Source organism: Ascaphus truei, chromosome 14 (genome assembly GCF_040206685.1).
Source record: "Ascaphus truei isolate aAscTru1 chromosome 14, aAscTru1.hap1, whole genome shotgun sequence".
Classification (NCBI taxonomy): Eukaryota; Metazoa; Chordata; class Amphibia; order Anura; family Ascaphidae; genus Ascaphus; species Ascaphus truei.
Genome location: NC_134496.1, coordinates 26346760 through 26360043, shown reverse-complemented (window position 1 = coordinate 26360043; position 13284 = coordinate 26346760). Strand labels below are relative to the sequence as shown.

General features: G+C 47.6%; 1 protein-coding gene across 1 annotated transcript; it reads right to left on the bottom strand.

Annotated features, from left to right (window-relative positions):
• Nucleotides 1-4396: 4396 nt before the first annotated feature.
• LOC142465454 (G-protein coupled receptor 55-like) lies at nucleotides 4397-5293 on the bottom strand. Its single transcript, XM_075569410.1, has one exon. The coding sequence runs from the start codon at nucleotides 5291-5293 to the stop codon at nucleotides 4397-4399; it is 897 nt and encodes a 298-aa protein (XP_075425525.1).
• Nucleotides 5294-13284: the final 7991 nt, after the last annotated feature.

Sequence of the window (13284 nt, the reverse complement as noted above, 5' to 3'; positions counted from 1 at the left end):
CTTCCTCCAGGACGCCGATCGCCATCTTGCCTAGACGCGTGTGCGCACGCCAGCGCTCTCCTAGTGTCGGGCCTGGGCGTGTGCCCGGTCACGCGCCCGCAAGTACGGCCACACGGGGCGCGCCCACATGGAGGAGCACCAGCCTCTTAAAGGCATATCTTTCCTTCATAATGCTTCAATCAAATGTACCCGTTCATCTAGTCCCTCCTCCAGGAGTTCCTCTGGACCTATACCTGCCTCAGTCTGGCCCATTCACACACCCCCACCTTGCTACTCGGCCATTGGACCCTCTTGCCTATATATACCCTGCAGCTTCATTAACTCGTCGGCTGAGCATAGAACCAGTTGTTCTCATCACTCTCTGCCTCCCTAGTCCTGTCTTGTCCTGTCTTGTTTTGCAGTCTTCCTCGTGTACCGAACCGGCTTCCTCTACGACGACCCGCACCTCTGGCATCCCGAACTTGGCATATGGCTATACGACTCTCCGCACCTCTGGCACCCCGAACCCGGCAAACGGTAAACGATTACGTTTCTCTCTCTAACCCCGGACTTGGCGAACAGTACCCTCGACCATCCGAACCTCTCCTGCCCCGACTCAGACTCCCAGACCACTCTACACTCAAGACACGCCCTCGTGGCTGTGGGTGGCGTTTTATCCTATCCCACTTCAGCACCGCGGTACCGCCTCGTTTGTGGTGAGCTCGTCCTGACAGCGTGTCCGGAGTGTGGTATGAAGCGTTGCCAGGCCAGGTGTAGTAAGGTAGACAATACTTGCCGGTACCGGTTGTAGGGATAGAGTGAAGGATGCCTTGCCGAAGTCAGGGAGTGGAGAGTGGAGATAGGTCGTAGTCCAAGCCGTGTTCAAGGGGTTACCAGAGTGAGCGTTATCCAAGGAGTGCCGAGATCGAGAGCCAGAGGGGTTAGTCGTACGAGCTGAGTCAGAACCTGTGAAAACACTGAGAGAATCCAGAAGTACTTCCATACAGAGACTATGTCGAGCAAAGACTGAGAGCAGAGAGGAGCTAGATAAAGCAGGAAGGTCCAATTAGGAACGGAGGCGGGACAGGAAGAGCTACAGGGAGACACTGCAGATTGGTGCAGGCATAACAGGCCAGGTGAGTTTTGTTGGTAACCTGAGTATGCCTGTGCAGTGTGCGGGGGCGGAGCCTGAGGTCCGGGGGACGGGAATAAGAGTGTGCAGACTGAGCGTGCTCCGTAACTCGTGTACGCGCGTGGACCGAGCCAGTGGATGGTGCAGGAGTGCGTGCAGGAGGGCGTGGGCGCGCCCGGCGCTGAGCAGAGGAATCGCCGAGGGGAGTGATCCCGCGACGGCGGCACGGGCGGGGAGCCGTGGAGGCTGGTAAGACAGGATTGTTTTGTGTGTCCAGGGGCTCCCTGCGGGGAGGGAGTGCTCTGTGTGGGGAGCGTGGAGAACGCTGATTCCTGACATGCTGTTACTCACTGTGCCTAGCTCTCTCTCAGTTTCAGCTTCGTTACCGATTCGGCTTGTCTTCCGTCCGTCTCTGGCTCTACGACCCCGGCTTCCACTCGACCACGTTTACCTCTTGGATCCCTTAAACTCGGCACTTGGACCTCCACTTCCCGGAACTCTGTTATCCTCGACCTCTGGCTTCGGACCTTACTACGGCACCTTCTCTACGCCCGGATCTGGCAAGTACTTTACCTACCCTGGTACCCCTGACCTTGTCCATACAACCAATCCACACTCCGGGCACGCTCTCACTACTGTGGGTGCGTGGTTACTCACTTTCCACCTCAGTATTGGGGGTTAGTCTGGTCTGCGGACAGAACAGCGTGACAGTATATCCCTGTATACCTTTCTTTTCTATAAAGATGTCCAACATTTTTTTGAACATATCTATTGTATCTGCCATCACAGTCTCCATGGGTAATGAATTCCACATTTTAACTGACCTTACTGTAAAGAACCTTTCCTCTGTTGCTACTGAAATCTCCTCTCCTCCAACGTTAAGGAGGAAAGTGTCCTTTGTACTGCCCTTGGGATTAATAATTATTTTGAAAGGTCCTTGTACTTTCCCCGAATATACTGTATTTGTATTTAGTTATCATATCCTCTTTTAGACGCCTCTTTTTTAATGTAGATAAATCTAATTTCGCTAGCCTATCCTCATAGGTCAGATTATCCATCCCCTTTATGAATTTGGTGGTTCTTCTCTGCACTTTCTCTAGTTCCAGAATGTCTTTTCTAAGGATTGGTGCCCAAAATTGTATTCCATATTCAAGGTGTGGTCTTAATAATGCTTTTTAAAGGGGCATAATTATGTTTACTTCCCTTCCCTCCATTGCCTGTTTAATGCAAGATAAGATCATGTTTGGCTTTGCAGCTACTGCATGACTTTGGGCACTATTGCTAAGCCTGCTGTCTACAAGCACTCCTAAATCCTTCTCCATCAAGGATTCCCCCAATTTATCCCCATTTAATTTGTAAGTCGCCTGTTTATTTTTGTTTCCCAAATGCATAACCTTACATTTATCTGTCTAAAACCTCATCTGCCATTTACCTGCCAAACTGTCCAGTCTCCCCAAGTCATTCTGGAGAGAAATTACATCTTGCTCTGATTCTACTACCTTACACAATTTAGTGTCATCAGCAAAGATGGAGACTTTGCTCTCGATGCCAACCTCAAGGTAACTAATAAACAAGTTAAAAAGCAGGGGTCCCAGTACCGATCCCTGAGGTACTCCACTCACAACTTTAGCCCAACCTGAAATAGTTCAATTTATGACAACTCTCTGTCTATCCTTCAACCAGTTTTCAATCCAGGTGTCCAATTTGCTTTTATTTATTTTTTTATTTATAAAATGTTTTACCAGAAAGTAATACATTGAGTTACCTCTCGTTTTCAAGTATGTCCTGGGCATAGAGTTATGATGACAAATAATACATGGTTACAAATACAGTTACATAAGTGAACAGGTTATACATTATATACAAGACATTGCATGCACAGTTAAAGATAATTTATATTATAGGCGTATATAACAGCTACAGACCATATTAAAATGTGAGACAGCTTTAGTTTTGAAAGAACTTAGACTGGTGGTGGCTATGTGTTAGGGGGGGTTAAAGTCGGCTGCTTGTTGGAAGGGGTAAGGTACTGCCAAATAGTTGGGTTTGGGGAAGGTGGTGCCATTCTTGGCTTGGGAAACCAGTATGGTGGTTACCTTACAGTTGTTGTGTTTATTCCCCGGGGTTTACAGTATGTTTTGATGGATGGAGCAATTTAGATGGGTACCTCTAGTTTTGGTTAGATTTTCTATTTATAAATAAAGCTGCGGCCAATTTCTTCCAAGTCATTGCACGTGTGTTATTTATGTGTTTTTGTGTTAAACCGGAGTCCCCCACCCGAATTCGAGGCATGGGTAAGTCAAGTGCAATTGGTGATACTGTATTCTGAAAAACACATTTGTCTTAATCATTGTATTATAGGCAACATACTGCAGGTTGCACTTTATGATTAGGGGAGTGTATACTGTACTGATACTCAGTTTTATGACATAATACACTTTGTTTATTATTAGATCGAGGATTACACAAATGCGCAATTTACTCACATTACATGACAAATATATTTATTAAAACATAAAATATTCTACTTTTAATTTTATGGATCATAAGCATGATTGTGTTTAACCCTTTTGCTGCCTGAGGACTTGCAGTACATATCTTTTGCATATTATTATACGGATTTGCTATGCATCTCCTCCCCTGGCGGTGAGGGGTGAAAAAGATGTTTAGCACAGGAAAGTCAGATCAGAGCGTGCTTGTGGTGAAAAATAATGTATTTGTCTTGTATAATTTATAGATGAGATGGAGTTATTGCTTTAAGGTGTGTGGTTTATTTGTAAAGTGACTGCATGCCTTGTTAGCAGAGGTTTCTGGTGATCATGACTCATGAATCAGTCTGCTTGTTTTGCATGCACTGGCTTCTCAGGCAAGGCGTTCAGAGACCCTTTATTGAGGCCTCAAGCACGTAAGAAGAGCTGAAACATTTTACATTGAGCCTCTGTGAGCTGCTTGTAGTAAAGCATCCAAAATCTGCAGAACATTGCCGTGCATTAAAAAGAATTATGTTCAGTGCTTCTCTAACCCACATTGATAACCAGCAGGAGAATCCCTTACACAGGAGGGATTTCCGTACTACTAAAAGTATTAGTCAATGTTATTGTAATCTTTGAGGCAAAACAATTGTTAGAGTTTTATGCTAAGTGTTCATCTGTTGGCAAAAAATATATTTGTTTTACTCTGTGCCCAGGACATACTTGAAAACGAGAGGTAACTCTCAATGTATTACTTCCTGGTAAAATATTTTATAAATAAATAAATAAATAATATAATTTTCCAGATGTCGGCTCAGCTGATGAATGTCGGTTCCTGGGAGGTCGATTTTAAGAACTCTTTAAACACAAAATAATAGCACAGGGCATCCAGGCAGCAATTTAAGTTAGCCAGGCATAGGCTCACTTGAAGACAAATGCGCATGTCTCTCATGTAAACAGACGATATGACATTATTTTTAATTAAATAGTACAAGAGCAGCAATAGGTGGTAAGGTGCAAAAGAAAGCAGAAAAATTAAGAAGTTGGCCACGATGACCTTGATTGACCTCCTTGCTGAGATGAAAGATGGGTCCACCTGGGTTTTCTTCCTTAGTATAAGGATGATCTGAGATGTACAGAATGTCAGCACAGCAGCACTGATGAGAAACACCATCTCCAGCATGGTGACCAAACTCACGTTCATCCAAGTGGCATTGGAAAATCCATAGAAACAATGCGTCCCGTTGTTACTATGCTGTAGTTGATACAGGAACCCACTTGACACTACCCACACTAGGATGCAAACACAGGTGCAGGCAGCAGTTGCTTTCTTAGGGGACCTCAGGATTTTGGCATAGAAGGGATATCGGATAGCAATGTAACGGTCCATGCCTATGCAGACTGAGATCAGGATGCTGCCATACATGTTCACAAAGTAGAGACTCTCCAGGAATAAGCAGAAATCTGATCCCAGCCTCCACCCGTCCTTCACGTTATAGGCTCTCATTTTGAATGGTAGGGTGAACAGCAGAAAGGAATCGAAGATAATCAGAGCTGCCACATATGTTGTTGACTCCATCCATTTCTTAATCTTGAAGAGGAGCATCCACAGGGCCATCACATTAAAGAACAAGCCGAGGATAAACGTTGGAATGTAGACAACCATCTGGAAGACTTCCACAAACGGATCAATGCCACTAATGTTAAACATCTTCTGGATTACCTGCAAACCCAAGAATAAATAAGTAGCTGCTCAGTATATAAATCCGGATTCTTCGCTGATCAATTTTTTCCCCCAGATATTGTTTTACCCCCATTGAACAGAAGCACAGTGGAATATGTTGGTGTGTTGTATATAATAATAATAATAATAATAATAATAATAATAATAATAATAATAATAGTGTATTCAGAGAGAGGAAGTGGTGGAGCTGTCTGCTGGAAGTGGCTGGGTTTTCTGCAGTGTTTTCATGGTGTGAGTGGAGGATTAGTGAGCAGAGGGGTGTTGAGAAGTTAGAAGGGCAGCCATAGATGAGAAACAAGATAAAAATGTTCATGGTGCATGTGAGAAGCAGGAGGATGATAATTATTATTACTTTTGTTATATTCTGATACAGAAGCATAAGGGATTATACATTATGCTCACAAAACAGCTGCAATACTCCATTAACATATTGCCTATACCACCTCTGCTGGAAGGCTATTCCTGCATCCACTACCAGTGATAAAGCACCTTCTCATTTGTCCATCTCCCTACAGTTTCTGTGCATGACCTTTTCTTTTGTTCCCTTCAGAATCTTCCATATAGATACTTTTAAAGAAAGTAAACCCCTTCCTCTCTCATATCCCCCTCCTCTCTCATATCCCCCTCCTCTCTCATATCCCCCTCCTCTCTCTCACCCCTGCCTGCCTCTCAGATCCCCCCTCCCTCCTCTCTCTCATATCCCCCTCCTCTCTCTCTCACCCCCGCCTGCCTTTCATATCCCCTCTACCTCCTTTTTCTTAATACCCCTTGTTATTCAAATCTACTCTTCCTCAAACCCTCTCTCATATTCCCTTTCTCTATTATCTCCCCCCTCACACTGCTTCTCATCTCATATTCCATGAAAGGTTGTGTGACAGAATCACTATCTCCGTATGCTGGAGTGTAGTGCAGTGTGTGTGCTTTCAAGCATGCAGACAGTTAAACTCCTCCTGGAGTGCTAGCTGCACCTGAAGCTGATTAATCAGACCTCCTGAAGGAACAGCGGTTTAAAAGGCAGGCAGCGAGCTGCCACAGAGAGAGACTTTTCCCCAACCTGGAGGCCACTGGTTGGTCTGATCCCCAGGCCTGCAGCGAGCAGGACAGAAAAAACAAAATAAAAGTGCGCTACAAATAAACCTCTATTGTAAATCGAATATCCCACATGAACACCTATGTGATAATATACACAACAACCTCTATGTTGTAAAGTGACGTCTGCAGCTGAAGGTGATAGGAGTGCTTCAACACACCTATAGCAACTGAAACAAAAACGAACACCAGCGCAGACGCATATGGGGAAGTAAGTTCAAAATGAATATATATATTAAAACTAGCTGAGAGACCCGGCGTTGCCCGGGATGTAATGTTCCCGCTCCTCTCTCTCTCCTCCCCCCTTCCCCCTCTCTCTGTTTGTCCCCCATTCACATCAATCCAGTTCCCCCCCCTCCCTCCTTTACAGCTCTGTTTGTCCCCCTTTACAGCTTCATGCAGTGTGTGTGCGTCAGTAATTGTGTGTGCGTCAGTCAGTCACTGTGTGTGTGTGCGCGCGCGCGCGTCAGTGAGTCTGACGCAGAAACACAAACACACACAGACTGACTGACGCACACTCACACACACAGTCAGTGTGTGCGTGTGTGTGTGTCTCAGTCAGTCAGTGTGTGCGTGCGCGTTAGTCAGTGTGCGTGCGTCAGTCAGTCACTGTGTGTGTGTGTGTGTGTGTGTGTGTGTGTGTGCGTGTGTGGGGGTGTGTCAGTCAGTGTGTGTGTGTCAGTCAGTGTGTGTGTCAGTCAGTGTGTGTGTCAGTCAGTGTGTGTGTGTGTGTGTGTGTGTGTGTGTGTGTGTGTGTGCGCGCGCGTCAGTCAGTGTGTCAGTGTGTGTGTCAGTGTGTGTGTGTCAGTGTGTGTGTGTGTGTCAGTGTGTGTGTGTGTGTGTGTGTCAGTGTGTGTCAGTGTGTGTCAGTGTGTGTGTGTCAGTGTGTGTGTGCGCCAGTCAGTGTGTGTGCGCCAGTCAGTGTGTGTGTGTGTGTGTGTGTTTGTGCGTGTCAGTGTGTGTGTGTGTGCGTCAGTCTGTGTGTGTGTGTGTGCGTCAGTTTGTGTGAGTGTGTGTGTGCATCAGTCTGTGTGTGTGTGTCAGTCAGTGTGTGTATGTGCGCGTCAGTGTGTGTGTGTGCGCGTCAGTGTGTGTGTGTGTGCGCGTGCGTCAGGGTGTGTGTGCGTGTGGCTATCAGGGGTTGTGTGCGTGCGGCTGTGAGGGGTTGTGTGCGTGCGGCTGTGAGGGGTTGTCTGCGTGCGGCTGTGAGGGGTTGTGTGCGTGCGGCTGTGAGGGGTTGTGTGCGTGCATTAGTACGTGTGTGTGTGTGCGTGCGTGAGTCAGTGTGTGTGTGTCAGTCAGGGTGTGTGTGCGTGCGGCTGTCAGGGTTTGTGTGCGTGCGCCAGTCAGGGTGTGTGCGTGCGCCAGTCAGGGTGTGTGCGTTCGTCAGTCAGGGTGTGTGCGTGCGTCAGTCAGGGTGTGTGCGTGCGTCAGTCAGGGTGTGTGCGTGCGTCAGTCAGGGTGTGTGCGTGCGTCAGTCAGGGTGTGTACGTGCGTCAGTCAGGGTGTGTGCGTGTGTCAGTCAGGGTCTGTGCTTGCGTCAGTCAGGGTGTGTGCGTGCGTCAGTCAGGGTGTGTGCGTGCGTCAGTCAGGGTGTGTGCGTGCGTCAGTCAGGGTTTGTGTGCGTGCATCAGTCAAAGGGCAGGCGTGGGGGGGGGTGAAGGTCAGGGGTAGGGGGGTGAAGGGCAGGGGTGGTGAGGGGTGAAGGGCAGGGGTTGGGGGGGTGAAGGGCAGGGGTAGGGGGGGTGAAGGGCAGGGGTAGGGGGGGTGAAGGGCAGAGGTGGGGGGGTGAAGTGCAGGGGTAGGGGGGGTGAAGGGCAGGGGTAGGGGGGGTGAAGGGTAGGGGGGTTGAAGGGCAGGGGTAGGGGGGGTGAAGGGCAGGGATAGAGGGGGGTGAAGGGCAGGGGTAGGGGGGGTGAAGGGCAGGGGTAGGGGGGGTGAAGGGCAGGGGTAGGGGGGGTGAAGGGCAGGGGTAGGGGGGGTGAAGGGCAGGGGAAGGGGGGGGTGAAGGGCAGGGGTAGGAGGGGTGAAGGGCAGGGGTAGGGGGGGTGAAGGGCAGGGGTAGGGGGGGTGAAGGGCAGAGGTGGGGGGGTGAAGTGCAGGGGTAGGGGGGGTGAAGGGCAGGGGTAGGGGGGTGAAGGGTAGGGGAAGGGGGGGTGAAGGGCAGGGGTAGGGGGGGTGAAGGGCAGGGGTAGGGGGGGTGAAGGGCAGGGGTAGGGGGGGTGAAGGGCAGGGGTAGGGGGGGTGAAGGGCAGGGGTAGGGGGGGTGAAGGGCAGGGGTAGGGGGTGAAGGGCAGGGGTAGGGGGGGGTGAAGGGCAGGGGTAGGGGGGGTGAAGGGCAGGGGCAGGGGGGGTGAAGGGCAGGGGTAAGGGGGGTGAAGGGCAGGGGTAGGGGGGGGTGAAGGGCAGGGGTAGAAGGGGTGAAAGTGAGACACAAATTGTTTGCAGGAGTAAAATACACACACACACACACACACACACACACACACACACACACACACACACACACACACACACACACACACACACACACACACACACACACACACACACACACACACACACACACACACACACACACACAGTGAGAGGTGGTGGAGAGTGGGACTGCTGCAGATCCGAGGAGGCTGCTTGGCCCCCCAGCAGCCGTAGAGTTAGCGGCCGGGGAGTTAGCAGCCGGGGAGTTAGCGACGGGGGGGTAAGGTAGCGCCGGGGAGGTAAGGGAGCGTTGGCGGCTGGGGTAGGAGGGCCGCGCTTACCCTCTGTCCAGGAGCCGGTGCAGGGTGGCGGCGCACGTGGTGGGGATGTTGCGGAGAGGTAGCGCCTCGCTTCCCCTCTGTCTTTCCGGGAGCCGGTTGAGAGCGAGGGGGGAGAAGCCTGAAGTTGGCGGCAGGAGGGCCGCGCTTCCCCTCCGTCCGGGAGCCGGTGGGGGGGGGGGGGGACAGGTTGTGTGTGTGTGTGTGTGTGTGTGTCTCCGTCACTCCGCTTCAGGCCAATGAGAGGTGTGCAGGGGCAGGCCAAGGGACCAATGAGATTTCCCCTAGGGACACAGGACATCCAGACAGGTATACAGTGCTTTCACTAATATAGTATAAGATGGTAAGGTATCTGCGTACATCAATTCAGATAACAATAGGCATTTCATGCACATATGTCATGTGTTACCCGGCACTGATACCCTGGGCATTAATGGCCTGAATGAGAATATAGACTTATGGTGTTTATATTAAGTAGTCGTGATTCCTCCCGGTCCATTTCCTGTGTTTTGTCCTCTAAATAGGATGTATAAGGTTTATTCCTGATAATAACTGTTTCTAATGGGGAGACATTGATATACTAATGGTCTCTTTCTTTTTCCTATTATGAATATGTAATATGTACTATAGCGGTAATGTGACAGCTTCCATGGTATATCTCACAATCCGGTTGTAGTACCATATGATGGCAGCCATTTTTTAAGGATTTGACGTACATCCCTTTTGATGACTTCACATCCTTTAAATAAAAAAAAAGAATCCTGTCACATGGCACACCAGCCAATCAGGTTGGGGGCATAACATTTGACACAAAACTGTGACATCACAGGCCTTATATAAAGGCCTGTCCCGTCTCATTTGAAGGCAAGAAGACGAGGGAACAACATCCGCCCTATTGGATTACAAATAAAGAAGTAAAGAAAGAAGAACTTACCGGCTGTTGAGGAGCATTGCGTCGAGTGTCAAGAGGTTCCTGCTGTTGCTGCTGTACTCAGAATCAGAGGGTGAAAATGTCAAGGGTAAGAAAAACAGGGATTGTATTTTTTTTCATTGCGTATTTTTTTTAAAAAGTTGCCCATTGACTGCCAATGAGTTTATCTGTGCCCCTTTCAAGCTATAGATAAACACAGTGACAAGCAATGCATTTTTTGGCACATGCTTGTTTTTATTTAATTGCTATGTATTTTTGCTGCTTGTTTTGTTATGTTACCCATTGACTGCCATAGTGGCAATACATGCCCATATTATATGGGCTTTGTGTAACACGGTGACAATCAATTGGTTTATTGGCATTTTTTTAATGAAATTTAATGTATTTTATTTGGTGCTTGTTTTTTTTATGGTAGAATGCCCATTCATTGCTATAGTGGCAAAACATGGCCATATTATGGCCATGGCTTAACACTGTGCCAATCAATGGGTGGAGGGTAGAGGTAGTTGCCCCAGGGAGGATGGTTAGGTGTCCCGGGTGGGTAGCAGTGGAGGGGGGTTACACCATTTAATTACTATAGCGGTTACTAACCGCTAAGGTGATTAAGGGGCTGGTGGCATTATTTTGTTTGTTATTGTTATGTTGCTGCCCACGGAGGATGGAGAGGACGTGGAGGAGGATGAGGATGGCCTTCATCCTGGCAGGGGTAAGTAGAACTTTAATTTACTGTTTTTGCTGGCAAGATAATCTTTTATTTTTAATGGAAAAATGCACTATTATCCAGATCTGGATAATAGTAATTTTGCCCATTACTGTACTTTATATGTTGGGGTTGGGGGTAGAGGGGGTGCCCATTCATTGCCATTGGTGTTATCTTTGCTCCCATTGAGCTGGTATTAATGCATATCAGCTTCGGAGACTCCTGGCGTCAAACCGATGCAGGAATTTTTTTTTCTTTCTAAGTCCTACTTGAAAATCCCTTGAAATTTGCGAGTAGCTCGCTACTTCAGAGCTCCGATGATCAGAGCTACTAGAATAGCGTGATTTTCTCAAGAATGCGAGTTGGAGCTCTTTTTGAGCTTCCGATCAATGTGTTTGAGCAGGAGCGAGACCACCTGCGGAAATGCACTTCTGGAATGAGTTTGGCAGGTCATTGGAGCTTTCTGAATAGCAACCATGCCAAATCGTTAAGAGAAGTGCTCAAAAAGCTCAATGACTTGGGGCTCGTCCAGGCTGAGACCGAGCGCTCATGCTCAGCACGATCAAACACATTGCGACAATGTGTTTGACCAGCATGCGTGCATGTGCCTGTGAGTGCATGGAGCTCAGCTGCTTGGCGAAACAAATCTATTTGATTTTGCCACTCGCTGGCACATCACATGAACGGTTCATCCAATGAGGGCGAACCAGCTTCGTGACGTCATAGCCGCACCCCCCGACGCGCACCCCCATGAGCGCAACTAGTTGGCCAGGAATCGCCCAGGCAACCTGAGCACCTGACGTCATGGCGCTCGGGCACCAGCGCGCTCGGTTGCACTCTGGCTGTTATCGAAGCTACCTAAAATCGACTTTAATATTGTTCCCCGTTATTGGGTTGTATGTTTTGGGGGCTGGTAACTGGCTTAGCCAGCCAGATAGCTAAGGCCTGGGCAATCTAGTAAGTCTCCCGAGGGGAGTAGGTTTTGATTTTATAGTTTTGTTTGTTGCCTTAAAGGGACAGTGTGCCGATGTTTGTGTTGTGGAGAATACACCACTTAAAGCCTAAACCAATCGTATAAGGCTTACTGACTCTGCCACAAAGCCGTTCTGTCGCTGGTTGCTATAAAAACAAAGTGGAAACCTTTTGTCATGTCCAGTATTCATAGTAAAAGTTGAAAATTAGCAATACAGTGCAGCAATACACACCCCTTTACGAGGCTACCCCTAACATGAGGTAACATGTACCGTGAGTGTGGTGTGTAGGCGACCTTCCTCCTAGCACACAGGAGCTTGTGGATTAGCATGCAGACTAAGTGGCCTGAGTGGTTTTTATCTGTTATCTGTCATTGATTTCTGTGCCTCTATTTTGATAGCTAGAACATAAATTTAATTGTTATACTCAACAATTTATAGCTTCAATCAAACTATTCTCATCTCTCTAACATGTAGAGGTAGGAGGGTGTCCTACTTCTGCCTTTAGTGACACACAATTTAACAAACCAGGATCAGCTCAGGACTGGCAACATATGTCACAAACAAATTAACATTGAAGAATAATCTACTTTATACCTTCCAGTCCATGTTGCTGTATTAGCACGTGTCTTGCTACTTGATAACTTTGGCTCTTTGGCCACAAAAGATATGACATAAAATCGGTTGAATACTAACCTCCAGGTCTGGCTCCAGCTGCGTTGTGAATAAATCTTGTTCATGTAGCGAAACAAATTTCAGACAGCAGTTCGTATGTATTTTCACATACAGTCATCATTTCCAGCTCCGCATTCACTGTGAAAAGGAGAAAGAGGAAACACCACGACGGGTAAATATTTGCTGTACATGTTCTGCGCCTGGCTGATATTATTTTCATGAAGCAATAATGCTTTTATTTGTTTTATTTGATATAAACAGCTGCTCATACAAATAAGACAGCCTAATCATATTCATTTATTTTTATGCAGCTCTGGGTGTATATGCAGAACTGTTGATACAATAATAGACATATACTGTGTCTGGAACCGAGGTCTGCCGCTCAGTCTCTCAATGTGAATTAGATAAAGTGGGGAGCGCTGGTAATTACATGTGTAAGTGAACGGTAAAACATACATTTGTCAACATTCTAATGGATGTCTCATATAATACAGGGGGATGGGGTCCCACAGTAAAAGATAAATGATTTAACCGTATGTACAGAAACTCCTTGCCTTGACACTGGGTGCAGCCAGTGTGATCACAGCAAATGTAGGTGGTAGCTGATCTTGCTTTTGCTCAAGACAGCATCTCAGAGATTAGGGAAAGAAAAAGGGAAGCGCCCAATGGGGCAGATCATTTTCATTTATAATAATAATAATAATACATTTTGAAAGCAGCGTCAGATACATTCACATTTCTCAAGTCCTTTAACGTTTATAAAACATGGGCTAAAACAGCATCACCTGAGAATGTCTCACCACCATTCACCGTTCACCATCGCTAAGCCGGTTTGG

Coding starts and splice junctions, on each gene's coding strand:
- LOC142465454 (XM_075569410.1), bottom strand. CDS start 5,293: ATGTTTAACATTAGTGGCATTGATCCGTTTGTGGAAGTCTTCCAGATG.